General features: G+C 43.3%; 3 protein-coding genes across 7 annotated transcripts in view; 1 reads left to right on the top strand and 2 right to left on the bottom strand.

Annotated features, from left to right (window-relative positions):
* Window positions 1–7959, top strand: part of LOC136677276 (ubiquitin carboxyl-terminal hydrolase MINDY-2-like) — a 28406-nt gene extending 20447 nt beyond the window's left edge. Inside the window, exons 7-9 of the mRNA XM_066654768.1 lie at window positions 1024–1197; window positions 2391–2591; window positions 2698–7959. Of these exons, the coding sequence (XP_066510865.1) occupies window positions 1024–1197; window positions 2391–2591; window positions 2698–2880 (558 nt within the window). The 3' untranslated portion in view covers window positions 2881–7959. The remainder of the gene's footprint in view (window positions 1–1023; window positions 1198–2390; window positions 2592–2697) is intronic.
* A 79-nt stretch (window positions 7960–8038) lies between these two features.
* On the bottom strand, window positions 8039–20265 carry LOC136677274 (SAFB-like transcription modulator). Its single transcript, XM_066654767.1, has 20 exons — window positions 20106–20265; window positions 17879–17966; window positions 17367–17422; window positions 16906–16933; window positions 15248–15839; window positions 14585–14628; window positions 13900–14009; window positions 13655–13804; window positions 13242–13357; window positions 12999–13150; window positions 12815–12912; window positions 12612–12668; window positions 12380–12513; window positions 12077–12257; window positions 11860–11984; window positions 11396–11569; window positions 10899–11225; window positions 9278–9416; window positions 8936–9093; window positions 8039–8770 (listed from the first exon to the last, which is right to left on the bottom strand). Exons 1-20 carry the CDS (start codon window positions 20238–20240, stop codon window positions 8677–8679), a joined length of 2958 nt encoding a protein of 985 aa, XP_066510864.1. The 5' UTR covers window positions 20241–20265; the 3' UTR covers window positions 8039–8676.
* Window positions 20266–22018: 1753 nt separating this feature from the next.
* LOC136676997 (E3 ubiquitin-protein ligase Arkadia-like) overlaps window positions 22019–25572 on the bottom strand; it is a 49266-nt gene continuing 45712 nt past the window's right edge. For all 5 annotated transcript variants that reach the window (XM_066654330.1, XM_066654334.1, XM_066654331.1 and 2 more), the window contains 2 exons: window positions 24803–24906; window positions 22019–23622 (listed from right to left, as the gene is read on the bottom strand). In XM_066654330.1, coding sequence (XP_066510427.1) covers window positions 23505–23622; window positions 24803–24906 — 222 coding nt within the window. In that variant the 3' untranslated portion in view covers window positions 22019–23504. The remainder of the gene's footprint in view (window positions 23623–24802; window positions 24907–25572) is intronic.

The following is a 25572-nucleotide window of genomic DNA, read 5'->3' on the forward strand; positions in this document are numbered from 1 at the left end:
TGCTGCGTTTCCATGTTTGTACCCTGAGGTTATGTTCGTTTATTTTTACTCTGAAAATGACCCAAACACACAATGTGCAGTAAAGGATTCATGACAAAGATTCATTAGAGGAAAGGAAACATGTGCCCTACTGCCCTCTAGTGGCCAGAAACACACACACCCCTCTCCTGATTTATGCAGCGTACAGAGCAAATGTCCCTGAGAGAAACCATTAACAGAGGCTTTTTTTTTTTTAATTCATCCACAGCCAGTTCCATTACTAAAAGTGCTCTACACACAGCGAAGATGGCACTTAGTTTCCTTTAGAAGCAAAACCCATAAACAGTCCTGACTCAGCAAAACACAATACAGTGGAGTGACATTATGGTGTAATGGTATTAAACCTTAATGACTTAATGGTATACACCGCTTTAGGGATTTTTTCTCAGTGTGATGTGTCATGTAACAATTAACTGCTAAATGAAAACATATTAATCTAATTCTAGATACATTCATTTATTCATTATCTGTAACCCTTATCCAGTTCAGGGTCGCGGTGCCTACCTGGAATCATTGGGCGCGAGGCAGGAATACACCCTGAAGGGGGCACCAGTCCTTCACAGGGCAACACACACACTCACTTACACTCACACCTATGGACACTTTTGAGTCACCAATCCACCTACCAACGTGCTTTTGGACTGTGGGAGGAAACCGGAGCACCCGGAGGAAACCCACACAGACACAGGGAGAACACACCACACTCCTCACAGACAGTCACCCGGAGGAAACCCACACGGACACAGGGAGAACACACCACACTCCTCACAGACAGTCACCCGGAGGAAACCCACACGGACACAGGGAGAACACACCACACTCCTCACAGACAGTCACCCGGAGGAAACCCATGCAGACACAGAGAGAACATGCCACACTCCTCACACTGCACCTGTTTCAGCCCAATTAATTGTTGTTTATGGTTACATATGATGGATCTACGTGTGTGTGTGTGTTTAAAACCGTTCTCTCATTGCGTGGCAGGGGCAGCTTTACCTACTGGTGACAGATCAGGGTTTTCTGACGGAGGAGAAGGTGGTGTGGGAAAGTCTGCATAACGTGGACGGAGACGGGAACTTCTGTGACTCCGAGTTTCGTCTGAGACCTCCGTCTGACCCTGAGAGTGTTTACAGGGGGCAGCAGGATCAGATCGACCAGGTCAGAACAATGACACGACAGGCAAATGCACAGTAAGGGAACCGATTCCCTAAAGCCGAGGAGTTCGAGCGAAAAGAAACTGCGGGTGGGGGGCAAAGGTGACGTCAAGTAATATTCATTCGAAGATGTCTCCAAACTTTTGACTGGTGCTGTATGCGGCCTCATGGAGTTCAAGCCATTGGTCAGTGGAGCTGTGAGTGCAGGAACGAGGAGGTGTTCTTATTGTTATGGCTGACTGGTGGCAGTCTGTTATCAGTTGAATGTGTTTAAAGCCTGAGAGCTCAGTGAGGCTGTTCCCTACACGTAAACCGTACTGACTCGGGCTCTGCTGGTTTCTGAGAAAGCTGTGTGTGTGTCATTTTTAAATTAGACTTGTTTTATATGTATAGAGAGAGAGAGAGAGAGAGAGAGAGAGGAAGCGTGCGTGCGTGCGTTTCTCTCCGTGCACTGCTCCACACCCGGCTGTTGAACCAGCAGCGCTGCAGAGAGAGGATGCTGTTTTAATAATTGATGATAAAAGCTTCATTTTTCCTCCCTCCCTGTGGATTTAGACGCCTGAAAGGCTCATAGTGAAACTGTAGGAACCCACACGATTCCTCTGACACATCCTCATACTCTCCCCCCTCCCTCTGTCTCTCTCTCTTTCTCCCTGACTGATGTTCTGTAGCTGTCACTCATAGGAACCCACTCTTTTTTACGTCTCTCTCTCTCTCTCCTGCTTTATTGAATAATAGATCTGGTGTATTTTCTGATCCGTGGGGCAGTTTGCAGCAGTGCAGTGCTGTGAGGTGTGTGTGTGTGAGAGAGCGGAGGCTCAGGGGGTGCTATTGTCATCCTCGCACATGTCCCTCTAATCCCATTGCAGATTAGAGAAGTAGACAGTTCAGGGTTCGTAACGTGTTGTTGCTCACATGGTTTAATCTACACCAACTTTAGTATTTGATGCAGGTCGGGGCCTAACCCACTGGACCGAGGTCCTCAGGTGGTCCATGGACCTTCACCGATTCTCCATTTGGGCCAATGATGGTGAAGTGCAACCACAGCACGCAGAGCAGATCTTTTTACACAAAAATATTACTCACGAAGCAAAAAACAAACTCTGGGCTTTCACATGTTCTTCAGAAAAAACCGGCAGTAAATTACACAGGCCTGAAAAGTTCTGTTAATGGTGTGTGTGTGTGTGTGTTTTGCAGGACTATCTGATGGCTCTATCGTTGCAGCAGGAGCAGCAGGCTTCGGAGCTGGGCTGGGAGCAGCTCTCTGAGGGGATCAGTGATCTGGAGCTTGCCAAGAAGCTGCAGGAGGAGGAGGATCGCAGAGCTTCACAGTTTTACCAGGAGCAGGAGCAGGAACAGGCTCAAGCAGCCGCCGCAGCCGCAGCTGCGCAGGCACAGGTATTAGTACGGATCAGTTTGAAAATGCCAAGCGCTCTGTATATCATGAATATCATTTTTTTTAACCGCAATCTCCTGTATCCTTCTCTCTTTCTGTGTCCTGCAGGTCCAGCAGCAGGCAGCAGGTGGCGCTCAGGTGGACGGAGGAGCTGGAGGACCGTGCGTAGCAGCGTCCACCGCCTCGGCCGGGGGAGCAGCCGCCTCTCCGAGCCCCAGCAAGCAGCCCTCCGCAGGGGAGCGCAAAACCAAGAAAGAGGCCAAGGACAAAGATAAATGCATCCTGTTGTAACAGCGGTGGGGCTGATCTGTTTCTGGAGACCCGCAACATTTCACACCGACTCAGTCTGGTATGACCAGAGGGACGACGGAGAGATGGATGAAGGAGAGGATGCGATGTTCCTAAGCCACCGGTGCCTGACTTTCTTTGCCCCTTGCTCTGAACTGAACACACACACACACAGAAGAGCAGAAGTGGGCGGGACAGAATCACTCGCTCTGCATCTTTCCTACCGCTGACCCAACCTTACACACAGCACACCTCTGTGGGCTGACCTCACGCTTCAGGAGGGTGGTTGGTTTTATAGCAAAAGCAGAAAAAATATAGAAACACTACCAGAGGAGAGAAAAAGATGACGGCGCCTACTTTCTTTTGTCCCTATTTTGTTTGTTGTTTTCTGTTATTGTTGTTTATAAGCTATTTTATACCAGTACACACACACACACACACACCACATGCAGGTAGAGATGCTGAGATGCTTTATGGATTCATTTCAGAGGCAGGATATTTAAAGAAGCAGCTTGCTTTAAAAGTCTTAGAGGACACGGAGATAGAAGGTTGTTGCACGTGTCCAAATCCAGATTTTGGGCTCATTCTACGTTTTAATTGCTGCATACGATGTTTTTCAGTGGTCTGTCGTTCTTCACGAAACCGTTGCCATACGCACAACGTCCTCGGGCTAAAAAGCAGCGTGCTATAAGAAGGATACTGAAGGTTAGTTACACCCTACGTCCAAAGGTTTCTCCTACAAGGTTTTAACAGGGAGTCTGTCCGCTTTGGCTTCGACAACAGCCTCAGTTCTTCTGGGAAGACTAGAACTTAGTGTGTGAGCGTTTGATGCCATTAGTGAGATCGGGTTCTGGTGTTAGGCTGTGTTCTGGATCACAGGCACCACGTCAACTCATCGCTTAACTCTGGGGGTGGTTATACACACCTTGGCTTTGGGCGCGGTGACTTTACGGCTCCTCGGAGTGTAGTGCTTTCCTGTGGAGAGCAGCTGATATTCTAAATGAACGTCTGGACACATTTGGAATAGTTTTAATGCTCACTTCAGTGGAAATTCTGTTTACAGCCACAAATCCAGTGCAGTTCAGATTTGCCTCTCCAGATGCCCACTTTCCTCCTGGATGGGAACGTCTTGCCAGGCCACGTAGTGTTGTAACGCAGCTTGTGCAGCTGTTTTGTTTTGTTTGCTCTGACACAGTGATAGCGGTAGGTAATTTCACGTAGAAATGTTGGGCTAACTCACACTTTACAGTCACAGCATTTATTTTAATCATATTTACACACGTGGCAAAAGAATAAATTGAGTAACACTATATATTTATGTGTAAAAAAATAGTTATTATCCTTTTATCGCAGACGTACACGATCAGCCGAGACCTGGTTCGCTTCTCTAGTTAGAACTCGGGCCATTCACTCACTCTCACATACTCGCTCATGTTTGTTAGCTGCTCCACAAGGGGGTGCTGTTCAAAGATGTGTCTTGTTTGTAAATATATCCTCAAAGCAGGTCTCTCACTCGGCTCAGACGTGTGTGTGGCCACAGCTTGCCTCACTATGATCTTTATAAATAGTAGTTCACTGTAAGTCACAGTGCTATACACAATGTTGCCAATTCCGAGTGACTTTAGTGAAGACCTGGATGGAGTTGTAGTGTTTTCTTCACAGCTCCAGCACTAAATCCAAGAAGCAAAACAGGACTCGAAATGTCGTAGCTGCTCAGATTCTTCTGGGATCAGCGGAAAATTGTGTAACGTAGACGATTCCCACAGTACACTGCCGCTGCCCTGAGCTGGACCTGTCCGGCCCGAAACGTGCCGATTTAAAGCATATTACGAGCGCTAGCTGTTATTTTGAGTTATAGATTGTAATGTAGATCTTTATATGATTTGAGTGTTATTTTCTGTTGGAGCCATGGTGCTTTTAGCCGTTTTCTGTTCACTCTAAACGTACTGTGTGTAAATACATGTACCTTACACATGCTAGAGCAGAATAATTCACCCCACCCCCAACCCTCTGTGCTACTGCCTTCTTCTGAGAAACAGATACAGATCGTTTTTCTATCTCTACATTCCAGCAGAATGCCTTGTGTGGAGCACGCACTCGCTCTGAATGCTGGGACGTTTCCTCTCTGCTCTGAAGGAGGGTCTGTGCTTTTGTGCAAAGTTCAGATAACTCCACTACTTGGAGTGTGTGAGAGAGTGTGTCTCTTCAACACACACAGTAGAAAGGGCTGGTTCTCAGTCTCTGTCCTGTGGATCACAAGATCTGTACACTTCTGTTTCTCTGGCTCCTTTCAGCTCATTTGCGGTGAGAACAGAGGAGCTCTGGGATTAAAGGAGTTGTTTTTCAGACTTATCTTCCACATCTGTGTCATAACGAATCTGGTCTGTGGTTGGACCAGCTTCACGGAGCCTTGGTAAATATACCATTCACGTTCATAAGAATCTGTATCATACCCGTTATGAGCGATAAAACACTGCCTTGGTGTGGTAAAAAAGCATATGACACCGATGTTGCAGATTCGGTCTGGTATATTTCCTGCGTCTTCTCTCGACTTTCGGAGAGCTGATGAGCTGTAGAGCAGGAACCATGCGCTCTCCGGGACCGTGACTTTGAACCACGGCTGTAGAGTTTCCCTGCGTGACGTGGGCTGGAGTCTTAGAGGCCTTCGCGGCCAAACTCTCTGTAAATAAACAAGCCTTACAACATTTACAATAACTTTTATACAAGAAAAAAAAAGATGTAGAAGTGTGAGATTGGGATTGAGACAATCTGTAGACCTTTTCACAGACAGAGAACCACTCAGGCCTTCCGAGAAGGAACATATCCTCGAGTGTCTTGCAAACAGTCAAAGCTGCCTTTGGTAAAGGATGGAGGGTTCCATGGTCATACACAGGGTTTGAATTCAGAACTGTCCCTCCCTCCCACCAGAGCTTTTATTATGAAGGGGGTACAGATTAGAGAGAGCATTACTGGAGTCATTGAAGTGATTTTTCTTTTATTTTCTGCTCAATTTTGCACCAATTTAGCTGTAGTTCAACACACACAATGCTGCAGAGAACTCTATCACAAGCCTTTCACACTACACACTCCTGGACACACTCGTTTACTTTCCGTTAGGCTCTAAAAGGTGTTTTGCGAAGAAAAAAAAAAACAAGTAGACGTTAGAGCTTTGTAGTCTTTCAGGAGTTTGTCAAATTATTGCCACAGAATCTTTAAAAATGACGAGGATTTCTCAAAACGATTTCTTGCTTGAGATTTTAAAGCTGCGTTATTCATTTCACCCGAGAATCTGTCTGTTGTAGGGTAACAACGTGCCAAAAGTCACATCTCAAATCCAAACCAGTGCATTAATCAAGGTGACCTCTAGTGGCCAGGAGATGAACCACAACAACAAAGACAAAGCCAGACACCGTCTTTTCACACTGGTTTTCTCAGGCCCAGAATGCACTTGCGCTGAAGCGATTGCTAAAATGAGAATTTTTAAATGATGCTGTTCTTGTTTTCCCGTTTTCGTGCTGGTTAGAAAATGGATTTAAAATTGTGTAAAGCATCTTTAAAATCTGTGCTGAAATGTTTTTCAAGGAAGTAATGTGTGACGAGTCGTGTCAACACAGCAGGTCTGCACTTTGACATTTCATTTTTTTTATTTTCACATACATTCAGGAGGGAAAACTGACGTAGTCAGGATTGAGCCCGTATCCTACAAGGCAAGGAATGAATGTTGGCTTTACCTTTGTTCAGCCGTCAGAACTGCACCTGGATCTCTGAACACTACTGCATTCATTTACTGTTCAACTAAACCCCCTGTCCATATTTACAACACTGGTGTATTACCAAATTGTTTTTCTTTTTAACGATGTGTAAAGTGGACATTCCTGTGAGGCTTTAGAAAATTGGGTTTACGCCAATAGCTTTTCAATTTCAACTCCCACACCCAAGTTAAACCCAGTCAAAGAGGCTCCATTTGAGGCTCCCTGGGTTTAATCTGTTCAGGAAAAATATCCACTTTGCTTTTTCTTTTGAAGCCAGTGATTCAGTTCTTTGTCACCCGTGATTTAATCTCGTGAGTTGTGCTCATTGCAGGTTTCTTTAGTGTGGATCATCACCGAGACCCTAGTGGGGGGCGTAGATCGGGTTTGAGGTCAGTCGAACGAATACCGTAAAATAGTTTTGACAAGAAACGTGTCCTGGACCGCTGTAGTCGCAGTAATCGGGTGTGGCCTGACATGTGGCTGGAACGCACTACCAAGGAGCGAAAGAAGAGAAATACCTCATTTTCTACAGCATTAGAAACACCAGAGTGTGTGCGCGCTTGGATTTCCTGGAGGAGCTCATTCATGCTGATAACCAGCAGATATTAACCATCAGATTTACAGGGCTAAAGTCAATACAGTTTAACAAGTCGTCCATGATGTAGGAAAGGCTTAGGTTCCTTCCAGAGAAAAAACACTGTACTGTTAGTCTGAATGCTGCCACTAAGCTTTGTGCTTTTGTTTCGTTTGTTTTCCCTGTTTTGGACATGGTAAACCTTGCTGACCTAAGAAATGGCTGAAGGTTTTCGAAGGATGGGACACTACATATTTCCCAAAAAAAAAAAAAAAGGACACTAATGATTTTGGGATTGGTTTACGAGCATAAACGACCTGGTCCTGGGACCCCTACCATTGTGTGCTGCTACGGTTTAGAAGCATGAACGGGTTTAACACCCCACTGGAGCACATTTAGCATGGACATCAGAGAGAGCACAGAGATCCTTTGTGCAATTTGTTTAGTTTCCTTAAAAAGGTGGAATTTATTGGATGTACCCAACACAACAAACAAGATATACTATTTTTGTGACGCATGTTTCAAGCTAAATGTAGCACGGGGGCACAGTGATCCAATTCAGCGATCCCATTAATAATAGTCTCTATTTGTACTTCCTTTGTATGTCTCTTTACACAAAAATACTTAAGACAAAAAAAGCTATAAAAAAGATGGGATTATCAAAAAGGTCATTATTCCTTCACATTGCAATGGTTCAATTGTTTATGTACATATGACCAAATATGTATGTAGCCCAACACAGTGTGACAAAAGTAGATGGACATGTAACAAAAAGCCTTAGACGAGGGACATAACGTCTGATTAAAAGAAAACCTGGTCAGTGAAGTCTGCGGTGTTGTTGTGTGTCTTTTTTTTTTTTAGTCACATCTGTGCCTATGCTCCAAGATCAACAGCAGGTAAACAGCTCTGTAATCATAAATACAAGAAAACAGCCTGCATCATTTAATGTCAACTCATCCAACAAAGCATCAAGGTATAGGAAGAACACACTGCATGGCTACTGCTACACACACGTTTCTAGAGCATGTTTTGCCCAAACACACCTTCCCCTGCTACCACGCCTCCTCGTGAACAAGCCCTTCAGGGGTTTCAAAAGGGAGGATGTTACAGCAGAAATGAGAAGCACAATCCTACAATCAGAAGACACCTTTTCCGTTCTGGGACACGGATGTTGGACACAAAAGCCAGTTTATAAAAGGAACGCAAAAACTGTACAGTCTGCCAGTCCAGAGTGTGCTAGGCTAACAAGAGCTGGCATCATTTTACAGGTCACAGGAGAACAATTTAGGAACAAAAAAAATCCTACGTTTAGCTTAAGGATCTATACAAAAAAACCAAAAAGATCTTTTACAATAAGCCGTCGGCCACAGTCCAGCCGTTTAAAAACATCAAATATTCCAAACTTAAAAAAGGAAAGAGTTAAGTTATAAAAGGGCTTTTTAAAGTTTCTGCAAAACACTGGGGAGGACGACGCTAGAACCGCCCCTTGAAGGGTTTGAACCCGCTGCCGCCCGCCATGGGGACGTTGGTGATCTGGACGATTCTGTTCATCCCACCAGAGGAATGGCTGCAGACACAAGCAACAGACAGAAGTGTTAGGATTAACATCGCATACATGGAGTAAAATACACAGGCCATGAAGACAGATCTATAACTCGGGATCTTTAAAAAGGGTTAGCAAGGTTTAATTACATATGATTTAGGATCTCTTCAGCAAGCTATCTGTACACACCTGGAGTGTGGAGCCATCATTCCAGGCCGGCTCTCTCCCATACGACGGTTATCAGGGAACCCTCCGCTCTGTGAGCTTCCGCTCCCATGCCAGTCCTTCCTCGGACCTTGATCCCGTCCATGTCTCTCCACCACCACTTGCCGCCCGCTGCCAAAATGCTGGTGTGCAACAACAGAACCAGCGTAAAACATCACTTAGAAACAGCTGATATTGGTTGTTAGAGCTAAGCAACTCAAAGAGGGAATCATGCTTTTCCAAATTGCGCTGTCCTCAGAGACAACAACGTTCTTCATCTAAAGGTATTTTCTCTCACCCCTAAACAAAATGTATAGAAGTGGTCACCTGATCTCCGATCACCGCAGGTCTTCCTCCATCTCTGCTGCTGAAGCTGGCTCTCCCACGGTTGGCTGAGGGCGCTCCTCGCATGGGGGGACCATGACCCTCTCTATCAGAGCGCTCTGGACGCATCCGTACTGCTCCCCTAGCAGAGGAAATCCACATCACAAATCCAGTTCATGCAAAGTGTATGGTGCAACTTGCCATACATTTTTGTGTAATTATCGGGTAGAGAATTTATATGTTACACTTTATAAATCAGAAAAATGTTCAATAAAATGTCTATTACAACAATAAAAACAGTCCTGATCCATCCAAGATAGAGCTGGGCGATACGGTCAAAATCTCTCACACGATAAGGTTTTCTACATTGATCAATTTCGATATTTATCGCAATATTATAGACTGAATACACCAAATGTTCATTACTATACAACACGTGTGTGCACACAGTATTCACATTACTCCACAGGGACAGATTTGACTGGAACAATAACATTTTCATTAAAAGTAATGATCTCTGTCTTGTGTTGTGAAAAACATTCTTAGGGCATTACCACCTCAAGCGTTTAAAGAAGCGTTTAAAATAATAAATAAGTGAACAATCCTAAGTGCTGAACTATAATCATATTACACTTAACCCATTAGAAGGATTAGAACAGTGCTTGTAACAGTGGGAAAGCCAGAACGTTTTCAGTTTCACACGTTCATTCATTCACTGCCTTGGATGCGGTGGGTCTGGAGCATACGCAGGTGGGAAAATTCCACCCTTGGGAGTTTTTAATTTAAGAGAACCAGCCTGATATATTGCATCGGAGCCAATTAAACATTTGCGGGCAGAGGAAAACCACGTCAGGCAACGAACAGTGCTCTCGCAAACCGGGAGGAACATACACTGAGTGAAGAAAAACCCACCGGATTCTCCCTGCGAGCGAGGGAAAGTTTGTGTTTGTGTTCTGACAGGGGGTCGCCATCCCAAATACACCCAAAAACATACAGCAAACAGGAGACTATACCATATTTAATATAAATGTATATGTGTATTTAACACACACACACACACACACACACACACACGCACGCACACGCACACGCACACGCACACGCACACGCACACGCACACGCACACGAATTAAACCTATTATAGTCTTGTTTACTTTGCGGTCGCCTGTTCATTTACCGTAATAGCAGGAGTATACGCGCCAGATAGTGTGCAGCTGGCTGTGCTAACCGAGATTAAACATGGTTTGAGCTCTATAACCCAAAGCTTAGCATCGTTATTGAGCGAAAATTAATCATGAAATATATTATCGCCAACGATATCGTTTTATTGCCCAGCACTAGTCTAAGACCAAGTCAATGGAAATGGAGCATGTACATTCATTCATTCGTCTGTAAGCGCTTATCCAGTTCAGGGTCGCGGTGGGTCCGGAGAGTACCCGGAATCACTGGGTGCAAGGCAGGAACACAGTCTGGAGGGGGCGCCAGTCCTTCACAGGGCAACACACACACTCACACCTACGGATACGTTTGAGTTGCCAATCGACCTACCAAAAGGTAACCCGCACAGACACAGGGAGAACACACCAAACTAAGTTAATGAGAGCAATAGCAGTTCCGTTCTTACCGGACATCTCCGGGTTTTGTGTTCATGCCGCTGTCACTCTTCCAGCCCGTGTGGCCGGTGTCTCTGCCTGAGCGGGAGTGGGACATAGCTGGTGGTGGAGCTCTGCCCCCCGTTGGTCGGTCAGGCATGGCTACAGGCCGCCGTTCGTCTCTGTCCCGTATCTCTCGCCGGTCAGTGTCGCGGAGCTCAGTGCGTGCAGAAGGTGGGGGCGGCTCAGGACGGCGAACTGTGTCAAAGCTTTTGGGGTAGCGCTCAAATCCAGAGCCCTCGCGGCGAGGGTCAGGCCGGCTCTTTTTAGCCTCTGGCTCTCCCTCAAATCTGTTCCTTCTGAGAACCACAACCACAGTCAAAATTACTTTCAAAAAGAGCTTTGTGTTTTTACAAATACCACTGTCTTTTATAGTTTTGGAGTTAACCTAACTTCAAATCTCTGAGTAAGGTTTATCAGACATCTACTCTAGATAAACCATGACACAGAACTTTGTCCATGACCTCACCTGTCAAAGTTGTTGGGCTGTACAGGGGCAGAGGCAGGAAATCGTGCTCTGTCTCTAGAGCCGAAGTCATTGAAGCGACCCTGTTGGCGGCTATTGTAGTCTGAGGCCTGACTGATTCTGCCCTCAGAGTCTGGAGGCATCTTCTTACTGCCATTCCAATAAGGGTCATCTCTCCTGCAAGATGCAGTAGAGTCAGTGTTCCTTAGTCCTTTAATTCCATTCAATACAACAATGGCTTCATACACAGAATTATCACTGACGTCTTCATGACTCACATCGGGAATTCAGACGCATTTTGCAAACTGAAATCACCCCACTAGACAAAGGCTTGTATCAAACAATGAAGACAGTTGTACATACTTAAGTATAGCATTCTGCTGACAACCAAATAATGGGCCAATCAAAATAAATATATATATTCCTGTACTAATTAATAAAAGCTAATTTCCCAAACCCAGACATACCTGTGGTCCATATCACGACCTCTCTTCAGATTATTGCGTTTCTCTTGTTCGTAACGTAGCTGCTCCTGCTGTCTCCTCAGTTCCTCCCTCTCCCGAGCCATCCTCTCTGCCTCCTTTCGCCGCTCCTGGGGGGAAGGAAAGGGGGAATCTGAATTCAGCATGTTTAGGTTTGTTACGAGTGGGATGGAGGAACTTAGCAAGGCAGGAAATGGCTGACCTGCTCTATGCGGATCCTCTCCCTCTCCAGCCTCTCTCTCTCCATCCGCTCGCGCTCTAGTTTCTGCCTCTCCATCTCCAGCCTCTGACGCTCACGCATCAGATTCTCCCTCTCCTCGCGCTCACGTATCATACGGATCCTCTCACGCTCTCGCCGCTCGCGTTCCGCAATCTCACGCCGTCTGGATAGGACCCAAACCAATTACAGAGTTGGTCAGCAGCTTGGTCAAGCTCTCAGAGGGGAGAGTATTAACAAATAATCACAAGACAGAAAAAGCCTATCAGAGATTTAAGTAAGACGCACTTCCGCAGTTCCATCGCCCTGCGAACTCGTTCCATGCGTTCACGCGTCCTTTGCTCCTTCATTTTCTCGAAGGGAAGGATGTCCTTGCTGCCACCTTTATTAAAGAATGGTCTTCCTTTCTTCATCATGTCCATCTGTGTGAACAACAGCCAGAAAAGGCTTAAATGACAAACTGCAAATGAAGTCAAATGTTGCCTGGCTGAAGGCTGAAAAAATATAAAAGTTAAGGAACCTCATCAGGAGGACCAATCCACCGGGGCCGTTTGTTCATCATATTGTGGGGTCCAGGCTGCAGAATGACAGAGAAGTGTCACATTAAGCAGACAATTCTGAGCCATAATCAACAACGAAATCAAACAAAAATATAATAAACACACATGAATGTTAATCTCTAAATTATCATTGAATAAAAACCAGGCTGCACCCCCTCAGTACCTTGTCAAATCTCCCTCCTCTTCTGAATGGTGGTCGAGGTTTAAAGCCTTGGTCTCCTTTAATTTGGTCAGCAATTGCCATCTTTCCAGGACTCTTTCCTGCAGGAAAGAAATAAGCGATGAACTCAGTTTACCCACACCCTTGAATAGACCGTAAGTAAACGAGAAAATGATTCGAAACGTACGGCCATGCTTTTTCTCGTCCTTCTTTGGAGCTAGTCCGGGGGTGGAAGGCTGGCCTTCAGACTTGGGACCTTTGAGTTCCTGTTTCTTGGAAGACTCCTTGCTTTCCTTCTCTGATGTTTTTTTCTCCTCTTTTTTAGAGGAGGCCGGAGTCCTGTAAAGTTTTGTGAAAAACAGAAAACCTGAGAAATGTCCCCATTAACATAGAAGCAATTGAACCTTCAATAGGAGATCGTAGCCCTTACTTGTTCATGGTCTTTGTCCCAGTAGGGGTACGCTTCTCCGCCGACGCTTTACTGGAAGCTGGTTTGTCCTCTCCCTCCTTCTTAGAAAAGTCTTTCTTGAAAGGGTCACTCTTAACCTGAAATCCACCAGCAAGGGATGAGTCAGCATAACAATGTCAGACTACTTTAGTGCAATGATAAATAGATAAACAAGAGAACAGGTGCCTAGACTTGAGTGCTAGCAATAATTCAGACATGAGTAATTTTCTGTGAATACAGTGATATACAGTATGTATTAATGTATATTATCAAAAACTAAGTAGTTCTTTTACATTTAGCTCAAAGCTAATGTAAATCCATTTCAGTTTTAAAAGATAATAATAAAATTGATAAGTTTGGTGTAACTAAGTGTTTACAATCCATTCTGCTTTTACCCTGTCCACAGATATCTGCTGGCCGTGAAGCTCTGTGCGGTCCAAGTGGGAGATGCATCTGGCCACCTCTGCACTTGAGGACATTGTTACTAATCCATAGCATTTAGCTCCTGGGCTGCGGGCATTTGTCACCACTTTGGCACTAAAAACCTTAAAAAAGACAAGAAGTTCATAATAAGAAAAAATGTCACTCATAATAACATTTGCTTTATTGCATCAGTAAGTCAAACTAAAGTATACCTTACCTTCCCATATTTGCCAAAAAGGTTCTTCAGGTCAGCTGCTTTTGTGTTGGAGGACAGACCACTCACCCACAGGTTGCGAGTAGAGCTTGTGCTGCCACTGCTGAGGCTTCCTAAACAGGGAACCACAAGCTGAAGGTCAACAAATGAGCGGATTTACCCATTATTCATTCATTCATTATCTGTAACCGCTTATCCAGTTCAGGGTACCTGGAAGCTTGCTCATTGGGAGCAAGGCGGGAATACACCCTGGAGGGGGCGCCAGTCCTTCACAGGGCAACACACATTCACTCACACCTACGGACAATTTTGAGTCGCCAATCAACCTACCGACGTGTGTTTTTGAACTGTGGGAGGAAACCCACGCAGACACAGGGAGAACACACCACACTCCTCACAGACAGTCATCTGGAGCGGGAATCGAACCCACAACCTCCAGGTCCCTGGAGCTGTGAGACTGCGACACTTACCTGCCGCGCCACCGTACCGCCCTATTTACCCATTATACTTCACGTAAATACTACTGACTACCAGAAGATTATTTTTCCATTTCTATAATGTCATTTTTATTTTTTGTAAGAGGGTTTCTTTGTGCACCTACATGGACGTGAACTGGTTTGCTCACTCGTTTACTTTCATGTCATAGTATTTTCAGCCCTTCTGATACTTTGTTAAATGTAACACTTACCCTTATCGTCTTTTGCGGTCTTCCCATCTCTGTCTTTTGAAGAGCTATAATGCAAGTGTAATGAAAATAAAAAACAAAAGAGAAATGAGCAAGTCATACAAAAACACACAGTCACCTGTGGACAGTGAGGAACACAGACAAACAAAAGCCGCTCAAAACGCTGGTTTGTTGCATTACACAAAAAGAAAAAAAAAAAAAATCCTCATAGGTAAGGCTTGCACTTGGGTAAACTCCAATAAGGCTTCTTTCATTGCTTTTCCACAGGATCAAGGTGGGTCAGGTTTTCTGCCAATTTATTCGCTTGGTCAATGAAATCTTCAGAAGTGTGTTCAACTTCACAGCAAATCACTTCACTGGACTGATAAACCCCTCTGTCATCACTGGAACTATTGCTCTTTTTTAACCCATAAGTAGGGATTGGAAAAGGCAATAAAAGTGCTGGAAATGTGTAACGGTCGCATTCTCATCTCCTTGTTTAATGGCACCAATTACCCAACTTCAAAAAAAAATACGGCCAAACAAATGAAAGGAAACCAATAGCAGGTATTAGGTACAATTGAACTTGTTATGGAAAAAAAATCTTGCTGCTACCCACAATGCTGAGTTCATAGAGATCTGGAACTTGGTAGAAGTATCTTAAAGAACTGACATAGAAAGACAAACCTCTTTGCTTGACCTGTCACCCCAGCAGAAGAGGGGCCTTTCTTCCCAGAATCCTTTTCTTTGTCTCCAGTTTCTGCTTTCTTCGAGGCCTCCCTGCCGTCCTTCTTGGTGGCTTCACACTTCGGCCCATCATCTCTCTTACCATCTTTCTGGCCGTCCTTCACTTCTGCCATGGAGTCTGCCTCCTGCCTCGTCTCGGCAGAGGCTTCTGGCTCCTCGCAGCCCTTGTCTGCCTCTGAATCTGGAAGTTTCACATGTTTACCTGTTTCCAGGAGGTCGTCGCCATCCACATCCAGCGTGATGGCATCTTCAGCCTGGATGGTGACGGAAATGTCATCATCTTCATCCTCTTTGGACGGTTCGGGAGCAGGATCGCTCTCCAAGGCCTCCGTCGCTGAGGCTTCAGGTTCAGCTTCTGCCTCTGCTTCAGCTTCAAGCTCAGGCTCCACCTCTGCCTCAATCTCAGGCTCCGTCTCTGCCTCAACCTCAGGCTCCGCCTCCAGGTCCGGCTGTGCCTCGGGTTCGGCAAGGCCGTCCCCACCGGAGAGGGATTTAGAATTTTCACGAGTAGCATCATCAGTATCAGTTACATCTGAGGGATTTAACAAGGATAAAACATGGCAAAAAAACACAACGTTTAACATTCACATCTCTGCGCTAGGTCACCTAGAAAGTAGAATAGAAGAGCAAGTTTAGTGTTAGTGGTCATCGTGGGTGAGGAAACCACAGGTATAACAAAACATACATTCCTTAAAAATGGGACGGGTTCAATCTTCAGTCCTCTTAGCCAGAACCAATTCTTATCATGAAAAATGCTGTCTTCAGTGGCCTTCTTCCTTGGTCTTTGAAATGACCCGTCAATTCCTCTTCCACTGTCCAAAGCTGGTTTGTACTTCTTAAAGAAAACATTTTTAAATGCATCAACAAGTCCTTCCCCCAAGCCATGAAGCTTTCAAGGCCATGTTTAGTGTCTTCTTCCTAACACTCTTCACGTGTCCTTCTCTCTTTATTGCTGGGCAGGGGAGGACGGAAGTTTTCATCCTTTCTGATACACTGAAGAGAGCTAGTCCACTGCACTCTGTCCACAGCACTGCTATAATAGGCAGCGTTCGAGCCATGTCCATCCTTCACCATGTTTGCAGGCAAAAGCAGTGAGAATTGCTTTTCATTCCACCCACATAACACTGACACAGTGCAATCAAAAACAGCCAAAAACAGGTTGTCTTCTGTCCAGTTATATAAGATGCTACGTTCTATCCTCTTTCCATTTCCATCAAATGTCCATAGCTGAGAAGGAAGAAGCCTCATGTTGTGGCCCGTCCTGACATGAAGTAAATGTGGAGTCCTTGTGTCCTTGAAAATCCTGTGCCATTGAGAAACAGAAGGGTAGAGCATTCTCGGAAAACTCCCACGCAGAATACGGTTGATGTTAAGAGAACTTGTTGTGTCCGTTGGTGCAGAGGTTGTGTTAGATCTGAAGAGTGAACGTTTCTGACAACAGACGATTTGTGGTCTGTCCTTGTCCAATGGATCAGTAACTGAGGTTACATCACGTAGTGAGGAAAATTAAAGCAAGGAGCAAAATGAGGAAGGGGAGTCCCACCTTCAGAGGAGCCTAAAAAGATTAATAATCCACCCTAACACGAGCCCAAACCTACCTTTCTCTGATTCCTCCTCTTCAGTCTCCTGAAAAAACAAAAACCAGACGTTAAATAAAAAACAATTTGATATATCACATACATAATTACGGGAACGTATATGACATCTCGTGAGGGCCAGACACGTTAAAACATGAGTGCTCAGAGGTTTTGAATGAACCTGCAGATAAATTCCTTACATAAATAAACTGAGCATCAAACCAACTACAAATCTCCATTATTCACTTGTTGGTTGGTTGTTTCTGTAAACAACCATATAGGTTAAAAAAAAAACATGCACACTGACAAATTGTACTTCAAGAATATGTTCACAAATAAAAACACCAATTTTTAAAGCACCTGACAATTTCCCTGTCATCAGAACTATGTTTTGTTGTGTTTTAACCACCAGGGTACAATGGGTACTCATTATTTTAGTCTTGAATTTTAATTTAAAGTTAAATAAATAAATAAATACACACCTTGGAAACAGACTCCTCCTCCATTGTAGATTCAAGGTCCGAGTCAACTTTCTTTCCTAAACAATGAACAACGTTCCAAAATGAGTCAACCGATGTTGAGATGGCTCCATTAGAACTACACAGATTAATTTAAAAATAGATTCAACTCATCACACAATATTCAAGGTGGAAATTATGGAAGAAACACCCTGCAGTGGTGTCCCAAAAAGCACCAGTTCCACTCTGAATGCTTTCTGTAGGAAGGTTAGCCCTTTTCAGGAAGAGCAGAAATGTTGCAAGTGCAGTTGGACGAGTACGACTTTTCAAGAGACTTTGAGGCATTAAGGTCAGTTGATGAACACACTTTCGTCCTGAGGAAGCACTGTCTTACATAGCTTTGTTTTGTCTGGCTCCCTCTCATTAATCTGATTCAATATCTAAGCTAAGGACGAAGTGCTCTGTGTTACAGAAATAAAATAAAAAAAAAAACACACCACAAGTCTCTGGTAGATGGTCGACAACCACATTATTACCTTTGGCTTTTGCATTCTTTCGGGTAGGTGTGTCAACAGAAACAGGGATTTCAATGTTTTCTGGATCACCTCCTTCTTCTTCTATTGCCTAGAATCGAAGTGTAAATCCATTAAAAAGTAATACATTTTAATCAGACCATTACTCATTTAATTACTCGTTTTATTAGTGTGTCAACCCTTTATCTTTATGCATTATATACAGTTTGGTTTATGTCATGTCACAATACAAGGGGAACGTTCCTGGGGATCAAAGTGTTCTAATGTTTGGAGAAATTACATAAATCATTTCAACTGCAGTCAGAATTAGACCCTACTTTAACCGTTTTGAGGGGTCGATCATGCTGGCGTGATCAAATCACATGACCGGTTCAAGCCAACACAAAACGCTGGAGTAAATTTCTGTCCAAAGTGCAGATTTTGAGCTCCGTGGTAGTGTTTGTTTCATGTGGACAGGCCAAGTAGAAACAAAGAAATCATAGTCAGGGAAAGAGATATAGATAGAGAGGGAGAAGGGGGGGGAGGTGGGGGAAGGAGAGAGACAGAACGCACTATGGAGAGAGATAAATACTGAGCTTTTAGATTTTATATTTTGCTTTAGCTGGTGAAAATGAAGTTAAAATCTTAAAGGCTAAGCACCAGCTCTATGAAAGTGTCAAACAAATAAATACAGTGGAGTTTGAGTTCCTAACTTATGTTTATTGATAGTCAGAAAACATGTTATTTCTTACTAATTCAAGGAACAAGGTTTAAAAGACTGATGTTCAAGAGCCTCTGTAACATGGAGGTAAACAGGGTAAGGACACTCACTTCGCCTGTTTTAGTTGGTGTTAGTTAACGTTAGCTTGACTCGCTAAACTCGGTGGCTCAGATTATACTCGGCTACGTAGCTGCATTACGGAGGTTTATAGTGTCGGAGGAATTCGAGTTCGACTTCGATCACATTTACAAGAATAACGGTACCTCTACATTTGAGTTTAGCTTATTGCTAGGCTATTGTCATGAATAATGTTGGTTATTTAGCTAGATACTGTCATAACAGTCAGTCATAACGGTGTTTTACCGCGGCGTTGTTCAGCTGTTGTCCACCAGTGACGTCACGGTCGCGTTCAAGAATTTCCGTAGCGAGCTCGGGTTTTTCCGTCAATTTAATAAAATTGTCAGTTTTAAAGCAAATTAAGCAGCTATTTTCATTTTAATTCATACTTATATCTGTCAGTAACTACAATAATGTGAAATATTCATGGAGGTCCATTAAGTGGTGCTTAGCCTTTAAAGTACTGGTGCCATTTTTCCGTGTTGAAAATGAAGATTTGAGATCTGCATGGCACTTAAAGTTCAGTGTCAGAGTGATTACGTACATAACTTTAAATGTAATTTTTTTTCCCAGCAAAAATGATTGCACAGTTCCTATTGATCTTCTTAGGTAAATATACAGCAAACATAAGAAAATAAAACAGTTTAAGTTGGGGCAGCCAGAGGGAGGCTTTCTTCACTAATGCCCTAGTGCATTGGCTGGGATTCAGGATGTGCAATCCTAGTGGCTAGCTAGGGGAATTACAGTAACAGGTAATATTTAGGTTAAAACTGTCTATGGCTCCTTTAATTGGTCCTAGATACAGGAGGAAATAAACGTATTTGTGCATTTGTAACACTAGACCATAAAATAACTTTGGCACAGGCCACAATAAACGCTTTAATGTCCTTATAACATTTTTAAATAACATTACGTTGTCCATTAAAAACATGCACGACATGTTCCTTCTCTGCGGTGTAATTTGAGCACAGGGGCCCAAACTTTTGCACACGACAGGAGAATGGAGATACCAGCCAAACCTATCATAAACTACCACAAACCAAGAGAAAGAGTAAGTTTTATTATATATATTTACTGGCTGCATTCGCTTATATAAAAGGTGAAACGACGGTGAAAAACATAATACCTCAGCACCACAAAGCCGTTATAGACCGCTAACAGATAATGAGATACTTCACGGTTAAGAGCTGCTTTTAACCCACTTAGGATAACATTTTCGAAGCTGGTTTGAGCTTGCACACATTGTTAAGATGTGCATTTGCTGTATAGACATCAATACTGACTCGCAGCAAATTTAAAAACGCAGTTATTTAGCAGAAGCCAATTCTAAGCTACAGCGCTCTCCTGACATGGCGCTGCTTCTCGGGGCTTTTTCTCCAAACTCGCAGCCTCCGCGGGGCTTAAAACGTTCACCTGCTTCAGTCTGGCGATGAGCACGTTTTTGACGCCGGTAACGTCCAGGTTTCTCCGCTTCAGCTCCGTTTTCAGGTCCACGACCCGTAAGTCCGTGATCCGCTTACACTCCGCTGTAATGGCTCCCGACGCCATTTTACCCGCAGCTGCTGCTCCTCCTCGCACAACGGTGCCGATGTCTTTAGCCCTCAAGTGACGTCACGGGGAGGGGCGGGGCATAAGTGACTCTAACATGGCCACTTTCTCAACCGAAATACAAAACGTACTGTGTATTTTAGCTCAACAACATTACTGAGCACCGGTACTGGAACGTAATGCTTAACTTAAAGGAACTGAAAGACGTTTAATTTGACAGTCATCAGTTCAGATATATCAAAGTATTTTTTTTACCTTACAATTACAGCATCAAAACATTGTGATGCGCCACTGAACTGTAATAGAGCCACTGTTGTTGCTACTCCAGGCCCAGCACTGCAGAAACTGCACTATGTAACGTTTGGAGGAGTGTAGGATAGCACTGTCCTGAAATTAAGTGGGAGGCCGGTTCTACAGTCTTCCAAACGCAAACGTTACAGAACATGGAGTAACAGAGGCTCTATTCTCACTATTACAATTCAGTGGAGTATTCAGTCGGTACCTATAATTTTAACATAGAAATACCACCTAGGGTTCCTTTATCTGTCTAATTCCAAAGTCTGGTTTTGTGGAACACCCCACCACTGATGGATTATAAGTTCTGGATCCCATCACTCCATGGGAATTGACATTCCACTTGTCAACGAGCAGGCATGGTGAACTTAAGCTCATGTGCTGCTGCTCCATTTGTCCATCCTATTGTCTTCAGTCAGTGTCCCATTGACTCATGTGTGTCTATCAGTGAGCTGCTGGTGTCGTATGTCCTGCACTTGTCTTCTGTTTGTTCACTTTCATATATTTATACACTTAGCTTAGTTGAATTTAGTCTATTTTTTGTTAAATGTTACTGCATCTTGAAGAGGAGAGTAATGGAATTTCAATCCTTTGTATGTCCTGTACATATGCAGAATTGACAATAAAAACTATCTTGACTTGACTCCGCTCTATTTCTATTGCTTTATCTGTGGATACACAAGCCCACAATGGGTGTTAAATTCACCGATTATTAAGGTCTACATTCCTTTGGACATACAACATACACAGCATTAAAATGACTTCTAGTTTTTGTTCATTTTATCAGCTTCAGTTAACATGGGTGTGTTTCGTAGCTCTACAATTAAACAGTTCATCTGCTGCTCTGCATACTTTGTGAGGCCCTCCCTTAACTCCAGCAACACTGCTGTGGCTGATCCACTCATACAAGCTAGGATCAGAAGAATATTAGCATCCTTCACTGTAGTGCTGAAAACCATCCACCACATGAATAATATCTGCTCTGTGGTGGTGGTCCTGATCATTAAAAAGCAGGGTGAAAGAGGTGTAGAGCTGCAAAGTGAACCTGTATGGTCACTGGAGCAAGTCAAAGAGACTGTTAGTGTAGAAACAAGTTTTTTTTTTAATTGTTTTGGCTGATCTACCTATTCCATGCCTAGATTTGATTTACTGTGCTTGGTTCCTGTACCGCATTCTCCCACTCATCCCAGTCCCCAGACAAGAAGGATGGGGAGAGGACAGGGACATATAGCTCTTGGAATCCCAGCCCTAGTCTGAAACTTTAATGGTTTATGGACTATAAGTGTATTTGTTTTATTTTTTCTTGTGAGTGAAATGTTTCTGCAACAACTGAGACTTGTATGATGTGTGTGTGTCTGTCTGGTATCTTAGGGGATGTGGGCTTGTGTTTGGTTCTGTGATAATAAAAATTGTAAGTACAATAAAAAGACCCCAAACAAAACAAATAAGCCACACAAAGCACACAAGATCAAGAGTTACCTAACTTTATTAATTAATATCATTATTTTAAAACTAATGTAAATCCCCCAGAGTATCATCCTGGGACCATTAAGTCTATGAATGCATGGATACCTGCCATTAAGTACTGCATTCCAACACTCCATTCAAAATTATTACAGTTTCTTCTCCTTGTTTTTTTTTTTCTCCAAAATTCAGCAAACAGAGGAAATACATGGCCTCAGCACACTTTCATTCTCAAAGCACTCCTGTCTTTTGTCTCTCATGTGCAAGTATATGCAAGTTAGCTAGTTGAGAATAATATTAGTGTTAGGCTTTCACAGCAGCAAAAAAAAAAATAAAAAAATAAAATAAAAACACAAAAACAAAACAAACAAAAAAGAACCAAACAAACAAATAAACAAAAATCCCCCAAAATCAAAACAGTTTGCTGCAGAGCTAGAGGAGAGAGAGAGAGAGAGAGAGGGAGGGAGAGTAATTCACTCCTAAGAGTGAGTGTGCATGACCAGATTTGACCAGAGTCATCACCCTGCAACAGTCACTTTGTGCAGAGAGACAAATACAGAGCAAAGACAAAAAAGTAAGAGAGAAACCCATGATGAAAAACAATACTCCAGGCATCTGCCGGCTGTGTTTGTGCCTGAGATCCCCATGGAACCGAACGTGACATTACAGAGAGTAGTCCCAGTGTCCTCAACCAACGTCACTTTCCATGACACTAAAAACAAACACTATAGTGAGGTGACATTCATTTTTTTCTCCTTTTTTAAAATACATTAGGTGAAGTCAAATTGAGGTGCGTGAAGGAATCGGCCAGGACACAAACACGTGCTCTTCCTGGAGGGTGAAAGGAGTTTCTTCAGTGAAAAAGGAACGCTGTGGGAAGGTGAACACTGATACAGCAGCCAATCTAATAAGCATAATCTTGTTTCCTAATTAAGGAATGTCTTGATTCACTTTGTTAAAAAAAGAAAAAAAAAAATCTTCAGATCACTCTGTTGAAAAACTAAAATATACGGATCAATAAAATGAGTCCTGCAATGTTTTATAATGGAGGTTGACATTCTATTCCAGTAAAGCAAGGCATTAGGTATACAAAAATGCTTCTTTACTAGAGCAGCTATTCTTGCCTGCAAGTCCTTTAGGGCCAGTTAGGCCCGTATCATTTATTTGTGCAAAAAATGCATTGCAAGGATCCATGCAGGAAAAAAAAAAAGAGGGAAAAAAATATTATATACTATGACACTTGTGAAAACAATTAAAAGCTACATAAAAGCTTTATAAATACAATAAAAGTTTAAACCTGTAATGATAATGTTGTTTCTAGCTGTATTGGTACTATATGATAGCTGGCACACTATGCTCAATTTTTTGTTTCATTTTTTCAGTACTGGATCTGCGCAGGTTATTCATGCCATCTTTGGTTGAATGTGTTACTGAAAAAAATAAAATGAAAACAAAAAAATTAAAATAAAACAGTACAACAAAATAGAATCCGCTAGAAAAACAGCATCAACTTTCAGAGGACAGCTGTGCCTCTATGTCCACTCTGCAGATGGGGCACTTTTTGTTGGTGAGGAGCCACTGATCCACACACAGCTGATGGAAGAGGTGCATACAGGGGAGGCGTCTGTAACAGAGGAGGGGTGACAGTTAAAACAGAGGATCGTGTGAGGGTTTACTTCACAAACCTGGGTTTTGTCCCCAGTTAGTCAGAATTATATTATTCACTAATTCATTACCAGAGCCAACCTGGAATCATTGGGTGGAAAGGCGGGAATACACCCTGGAGGGGACGCCAGTCCTTCACAGAGCAACGCACACATTCACTCACACCTACGGACATTTTTTGAGTCGCCAATCCACCTACCAACGTGTGTTTTTGGACTCTGGGAGGAAACCGGAGCACCCGGAGGAAACCCACACAGACACAGGGAGAACACACCACACTCCACACAGACAGTCACCCGGAGGAAACCCACGCAGACAAAGGGAGAACACACCACACTCCTCACAGACAGTCACCCGGAGGAAACCCACGCAGACACAGAGAGAACACACCACGCTCCTCACAGACAGTCACCCGGAGTGGGACTCGAACCCACAACCTCCAGGCCCCTGGAGCTGTGTGACTGCGACACCTACCTGCTGCACCACCGTGCCGCCCCAGAATTACATTAACTTTTTAAAATGACTTTAACATTAAACACAAGTTCTGTTTAATGCAAGTTTCTCTACAATCAATCTTTTTTTTTTAATCCAAAATTCAATGGGATAAAAAAAAATCTAGTTTACACCACTTTCCTTTTTACTCCTTTTTAAAAGTCGATGGTCATGACAAGTTTAGTGATTTTGGCTAAAATAAACATACTACTGACTTGCCTTGTTGAGCTAGTGCAGAAATAAAGAAGCTAATTTTACACAACAAACATATTCTGGCTGATCAACCACATTGGGTTTAAAATGATCAAATCCCAGTGTGAAGTTTTCCCTAATCGAATTGGCATTGTCACATTTAGAAATGAACCTAAAACCTATGTGCAGTTCACTTTTTCCAGCAACAGGGGGCACAAAAGGCTGAAAAACAGAGAAACAATTCTTAGCCTAGGATTTCAAAAAATATATATCAGCCATTTTCTGGCTAATCTCAGCCTACTGCATTAGATCAGAACACTATTTGAACAGAATAACACCTCAAAACACAATACAAAAGAAAGTCATTGAGCAGGTGCATGTCATTTGACCAGGGGTGTGTACACTTCTGTACACATCAGTAAACACGAAGACACTGGGAATGCAGAGGGTTTTACCTGACGTCCTCCCCTTCCTCCAGTATCGAAAGACAGATGGTGCATTTCTCCTCGGTGTCTTCCTCAGCTCCCTCTTCCTCGTCCTGCTTACCATGCAGCTTTCTCTGTGTTTGTGTGAGAGCACAGAGCAAAGAGGCCATTATATACACACACGCACAGCATGTAAACCCTCATCCTCTCTCTCACGCATACACAGAGAGCCAATACATCAGCACAACACAACAGATGGGGAGCAGAGGGGCCGTTTTCTACTAATACAACACATTTGTGTTGAGAAAGTCTTCACTTTTTGTTTTTTTTAATAATTATGTGCAAAATTTCACACAGGCTTATGGCAATCTCAGTTCTTAAGATGAGTGTAAAAAAAACACCCTCAGTGCAAAACATGACATCTTGGTAAGTGTAATTGTCTTAAATCTAGTCAATATATTATTAAATTGTGGTAAGGGAATCTCTTGAAAATGAATAAACTATCGCTTCTTAAACAGAAGCTGTTATCGTCTTCAAATGAAATATTTTAATTACATAAATATACACTTAAAAACAGTAATAATATCGATACAATCACATAGTGGGAAAGGTTTCACACTGAGCATATTTAAGATGCCTCTACTGGCCAGTATATCATGCTTGCAGAACAAAAATATACATTGTAGTTTGTCCTTTGGGGCGCCCCACACACACACACACACACACACACACACACACACACACACACACACACACACACACACACACACACACACACACACACACACACACACATATAT

The sequence above is a fragment of the Hoplias malabaricus genome, chromosome X2 (assembly GCF_029633855.1).
Source record: "Hoplias malabaricus isolate fHopMal1 chromosome X2, fHopMal1.hap1, whole genome shotgun sequence".
Lineage (NCBI taxonomy): Eukaryota > Metazoa > Chordata > Actinopteri > Characiformes > Erythrinidae > Hoplias > Hoplias malabaricus.

Bases quoted from the DNA above. Each gene is read 5' to 3' on its own strand.
- LOC136677274 (XM_066654767.1), bottom strand. From the start codon at position 20,240: ATGGCGTCGGGAGCCATTACAGCGGAGTGTAAGCGGATCACGGACTTA. The intron at 13,151-13,241 runs GTAAGGGCTACG...AAAACTTTACAG, and splicing joins GGGACAAAGACCATGAACAA to GACTCCGGCCTCCTCTAAAA. The intron at 12,258-12,379 runs GTGCGTCTTACT...GGTCCTATCCAG, and splicing joins AGGGCGATGGAACTGCGGAA to ACGGCGTGAGATTGCGGAAC.